Source organism: Salpingoeca rosetta (assembly GCF_000188695.1).
Source record: "Salpingoeca rosetta unplaced genomic scaffold supercont1.1, whole genome shotgun sequence".
NCBI lineage: Eukaryota > Choanoflagellata > Craspedida > Salpingoecidae > Salpingoeca > Salpingoeca rosetta.
This window is the reverse complement of record NW_004457740.1, coordinates 421,687-426,564: the sequence shown is the minus strand read 5'-3', so window position 1 is coordinate 426,564 and position 4,878 is coordinate 421,687. Positions and strand designations below refer to the sequence as shown.

The following is a 4,878-nucleotide window of genomic DNA, read 5'->3' as shown; positions in this document are numbered from 1 at the left end:
AAGATGGCAAGCGACACAAGCTATTTGGGGGGCCATTGACACACACACACACACACACACACACACACACACACACACACACACACACAAGCACACACACAAGCACACACACAAGCACACACACAAACACACACACACACAAGCACACACAAGCACACACAAGCACACACAAACATACACGCCATCAACAAGCTCCGATCGCGGCATACCTTGGTCAACGCCGTGGGAACGTTCGACTGCTGGGCTTCACTGGGGTAGATGCAGAGCTTTCTGTATTCGTTTCGTTCCTTGCTTGCTTGCTTGCTTGCTTGTATCGTCTGGCTCAGTCTCGGGTGCGTGCGTGTGCTTCGTCTGGCTGTGATATCTGGCAAGCGATAAATGATCTCCGTGCCTGGGAACAGCCTGGCAAGACCAGCAATGCAGGTGTGATGGTGGCGGTTGCGTGAGCTGCTGGCGTGTCTTGTGCTTGTGTTCTATTGTTGTTGTTGTTTCGTGGGTGCGTGTGCTCATTGATGGCGTCTTTGCCATTGATGATGAAGCAGGTGAGAGAGAGTGTGTGTGTAGGTTGTGTTGGAACCTTCTGGGTGGGTGACAGGGTGCAATAATGGAACGACAAACAAACATAGAACCGTGATCACTTGCGTGGATGTGAACAAGGCTGCCGCTCACCATGGTGCGCCACTGGCAGGTGGAAGCTTGAAAGACCTTGCTCATGTTGATGTTTGATTGCTTGATTGATTTGACCTCGTTTCAGAAAAACAAAACACAACCCACACACTGTGTTTGGATTGCTTATGCACCAGCATCAGTCAGAGCGCTCGTGCGTGCGTGTGTGTGTGTGTGTGTGTGCAGTGTGGCATGAGGTCTGTCTGTAAACACAAACACAAACAACAAACACAAACACAAACACAAACACAAACGAAAGCCTGATGGCTACAGCAGCAATCATAGACCATCCATCCATTGGCCAATCAAATCCTTGGCGGCACACCCACAGTCAACTGAGTCAGCGAAAAATGACATGAGTCAGGTACAACGTATTGGGACGTGTCCGCGTTTAGCTGTCCTCACGACAAATCACAATATCTTCCACAGCACCACGTGTCCAAAAATTCCAGGAGATATACGACCACGAAGCTGGCGTTTCGCCACAAGAAGCGCACAAGCTGTGTTGCCTGGCGTTTCGCTTTGGCCAAGCAAGAAAGGTTAAATGGACAGAGCGAGGAAAAAGATGGCTGTCGAGGGTTGTGCGTGGCGCAGTGTCTTGTGGAGGCGGTGTGAGGTCTTTGCTGCACCTCGTGCGTGGGCCTTATTGTTACCATTGCTTCTTCTTTTTCGCCTTGTCGTTGTGTTGGGTTGTGGCCTTCATCCTTCGGCTTGCTTTTGTCTCTCACTCTCACACACACACTCTCACACACTCACACACAAAACCGTTTGCCACTTGCCATTTTTTCCCTTTTTGCTTTCCACAGCTTCCCTCTCTCGTCTCGTTTTGCCGCCCCCCCTCATCTCTCCCTCCTTGCGTACATCTCTCACAGCACGCACACACGCACACACGCACACACGCACACACGCTGATTCGCTTGTCCTGACGTTTTGATCTCAAACATGAGCAGCGCGACCACACCAGAGGCTTGCCAGCATGTGGCCACCCTCAACCCCCAGCAACTTCAGGACTGGCTCCAGCAGCAGGGCATGGACGAGCAAGCCAAGCACCTCAAGTCCCTGTCCGGCGCTATCATTGTGAACAAGGTCACAAGCAACCCAGCCTGGCTCGTCAAAACTCAGGGTATGCCCGTCCCCGTCGCTGAGAGCTTCGTTGCCGCCCTCGGCCTGGACACGGCCCCACTCAACAAGCTGTCCAAGAAGGCCGCCTCATCCTCCTCCTCCTCCTCCTCCTCCAAAAAGTCAAGCCGCAGCAGCATGCTCTCCCTCAGCTCCGTCGCGTCCGCCGTCCGCCAGTCCGTCACAGGACAAGACAGCGATTCCGGCGGGTCAAGTGAGGACGACGACGACGACGACGACGAAGATGCCTCAAGCTCCGACGGCAGCAGCTCGGGCTCGGACAGCGAAGGAAAGAAGAAGACGAAAAGCAAGAAGAAGAAGGAGAGCGCAACCTCCGCCGCACTGAAGAGCGGGTTGAAGAAGTCCGTCCCCTTCTCCAAGTACGGCATCGCCGTCTACGAGGACATTACCGAGCGCATCGACCGCGTCCGCGACTCCATCAAGAAGAGCCTCAACAAGTTCACCAAGGACTTCCTGATCCTCTACCGATCCGCCCTCGTCAACGAGCTCCTGCGCCAGAGCGCGGCCGATAACGCAGCGCTGGAGGGCGCACCCACGGACAAGGTCCAGCGCCAGCTCGAGCAGGTGCCCGCCAGCGCCCTCTCAAAACGCCCGCTGCACATGGAGACCCTGGTGAAACGCGGCAACGTGCGCCACTCCTGGAAAGAGCGCCTCTTCGTGGTGCGGCCCGACCACGTCATCGCCTACTACGCCAGCGCAGACAACTACGCCGCCGGCGCCAAACCAAAGGGAACCATCAACCTCTGCGGTTACGACATCGTGCGGGACCCAAACAAGCGCAAGATCGAAGTACGGGAGCAGCACGCCCGCCTCTTCGGTGGTGATCCCCCGGACGACTACACCAAGTACGAGCCGCTCACCATCGAGTGCTATCACCGCGTCAAGCGCCGCTGGCTCATCAAGTGCAAGGACGAGGAGCAGTTTGAGCGCTGGCTCGACATCCTCACCACCTGCAGCCGCTTCGTGTCCACACGGTCCCTGCGTGACCCCGTGGAGTGTGCCGCCTTCGACAACGCCTCGCGCAACTTGGCCAACCGCTTGAACGAGTTCCGCATTTACGGCAGTGAGATCGACATCCTGACAGACACCCTCGCCAACTACTACTGGCGCACCAAGATCGGCGACGGGCTCTTCTCCAAGCTCCCCGGTGGTCCGGGCATTAAGGCAAAGGCCGCAGCAAGGGGCTTCAACAGCGTGTACGCGCTCACCAAGAGCGTGGTCACCTCAACCTGGCGCTCCAACATCTCCTCCATCGACCACGCCAACAAGAACCTCAAGTCCACCTTCCACACGGAGCTGGGCACCGCCCGCAGCGTGAAGAAGGAGCTCGTGGCGAAGGCGTCCAAGATCACTGAGCCAAAGGTCGGCGAGATGCGCACCACTGTCATCGTGCCGCTGGCCAACGCTGTCGCCGCCTATCTCCTGCCAAAGACGCAGGGGGCCCTGCGCTCCAGCGAGGTCATCCTGGACACAGAGACAGCCGCGTATTGCAAGCAGATCGCCGGTGGTGCCGACGCGTCGGCCTGCACCCTCGTCAACGTGACCCGCGACCTGAACAAGACGGCGCCCCTCATGCGCGCCTTCAAGGACATGGAGGCGGGGCTCTCCGATACAGGCATGGCCAGCCAGGTTCCTGCAGACACGCGCGAGGTTGCCGGCAACGTGCTCGAGGTCATCCGAGCCCTGCAACTCTCGGACATGGTGCTGAACATGCGCGAGAAGACGCTCGCCAACCTCGCCAACGCAGCGTACACCTTCGAGACGCGGTTTAAGCAGGCTGGCCAGGCGCAGGAGTTGCACTCCTCCCTGCTAGCTCAGGTCAAGCAGGAGTACATGCATGATGCGCAATTGGACGCCGAGGACGTTGTGGCGGCGTTCATCGTCGAGTTGCTCAGCGCCTTGCTTGTGCAGCGTCTCAACACACAGTGTAAGGACGACGTCGTTGTCCTGAGCGACATTGTTCCAGAGAACCTTCGCGAGTACCTAAACCCCGTCACTGTGTTTGAGGAAGGCATCCACGAGGAGTTCAAGACGGCTGCGGCGTCTGCCGTCGCCGCCGCTCGCGCCCACTGAATCACTGAGGCTGAGTTGCCTGCGCTCTGTGGTTGTCCTGTGCTTGTGTTGCACCGTTCTGCTCCTTTTCGTCCCTACATCGGGTGTTTGTTTTGCTTCCAGTTAGGGTGTTTGATTTGATGGGAGCATGTTGCTTGCCTAAGTGGTGTTTCTGCCTTCCTAAAGATTCTGTGACACTGTGGGTTCGTTTACATGGATGGGTGGGTGGATGGGTGGTGCCCACGAAATACGAAACAAAAAAAAAAGTGCAAACCAATGTGCTTGAAAGATATCGAACAGCAAACAAGAGTGCAAGCGATAAAACAGGCGACATCCGCACACACACACACACACAACAGATCAACCGCACTGAGAACCCAAACACACACACACACACACACACACACACACACACACACACACACACGCAAACACACACACACACGCAAACACACAAGGAGGGCCTCATTCATCTGGCAGCAGCAGCAGCGCAAACGGGTTTCCTTTGGCATGACCAGCGTCACTGGCGGCGTTCTTCGCTCGAGGGCTGTGTTTTCCACCACCTCCCTGCAGGCCTCCCTGCAGTGTTGGCGTTGCCGTTGCTGCCACTGCTTCAGCACCATCGCCAAGGCCACGTCCCTCCTCTTGCCTTTCCTCTTGCTGGCGCTGCTGCTTGCGGCGCTTGTCCGTGGCCTGCAGAAGTTCTTGGCACAAGTGCAGCCATGCCTCATCATGGCAGGGAAAGGCATCTGGGAAATGGCACAGCGTGCGCAGCGCATACCCGTCAACCACCTTGTGCGTCACCCACACCACGTCCAGGTCATGGCCAGGATGCACACTGCTGCGGTTGCTGCTGTCATGGTTGCTGTTGTTGTTGTTGTTGTTGTTCGTGCTGGTGTTGGTGATGCTGTCTGTGGTGCCATTGCCGGTGGGGGTGATGGTGGTGTTGATGGTGGTGTTGGTGGTGCTGCTGTCAGTTGGCGGTGTTGATGGCGTTGTCTCTCCTGTCACCAACACATT

At 56.8% G+C, this 4,878-nt stretch overlaps 3 protein-coding genes across 3 annotated transcripts in view; 1 reads left to right on the top strand and 2 right to left on the bottom strand.

The window, feature by feature from the left end:
- PTSG_00095 (uncharacterized protein) overlaps window positions 1-595 on the bottom strand; it is a 3,851-nt gene extending 3,256 nt beyond the window's left edge. The window contains exons 1-2 of the mRNA XM_004998593.1: window positions 578-595; window positions 210-402 (exon numbers count right to left, since the gene is read on the bottom strand). The gene's annotated coding sequence lies outside the window, so the exon portion shown is untranslated. The remainder of the gene's footprint in view (window positions 1-209; window positions 403-577) is intronic.
- A 948-nt stretch (window positions 596-1,543) lies between these two features.
- PTSG_00094 (uncharacterized protein) lies at window positions 1,544-4,135 on the top strand. Its single transcript, XM_004998592.1, has one exon. The coding sequence runs from the start codon at window positions 1,609-1,611 to the stop codon at window positions 3,877-3,879; it is 2,271 nt and encodes a 756-aa protein (XP_004998649.1). The 5' UTR covers window positions 1,544-1,608; the 3' UTR covers window positions 3,880-4,135.
- A 188-nt stretch (window positions 4,136-4,323) lies between these two features.
- The window catches only part of PTSG_00093 (uncharacterized protein), a gene marked incomplete at its 3' end in the record, with an annotated part of 3,179 nt that continues 2,624 nt past the window's right edge, over window positions 4,324-4,878 (bottom strand). The window contains exon 2 of the mRNA XM_004998591.1: window positions 4,324-4,769. Within this exon, the coding sequence (XP_004998648.1) occupies window positions 4,324-4,769 (446 nt within the window). The remainder of the gene's footprint in view (window positions 4,770-4,878) is intronic.

Coding starts and splice junctions, on each gene's coding strand:
- PTSG_00094 (XM_004998592.1), top strand. CDS start 1,609: ATGAGCAGCGCGACCACACCAGAGGCTTGCCAGCATGTGGCCACCCTC.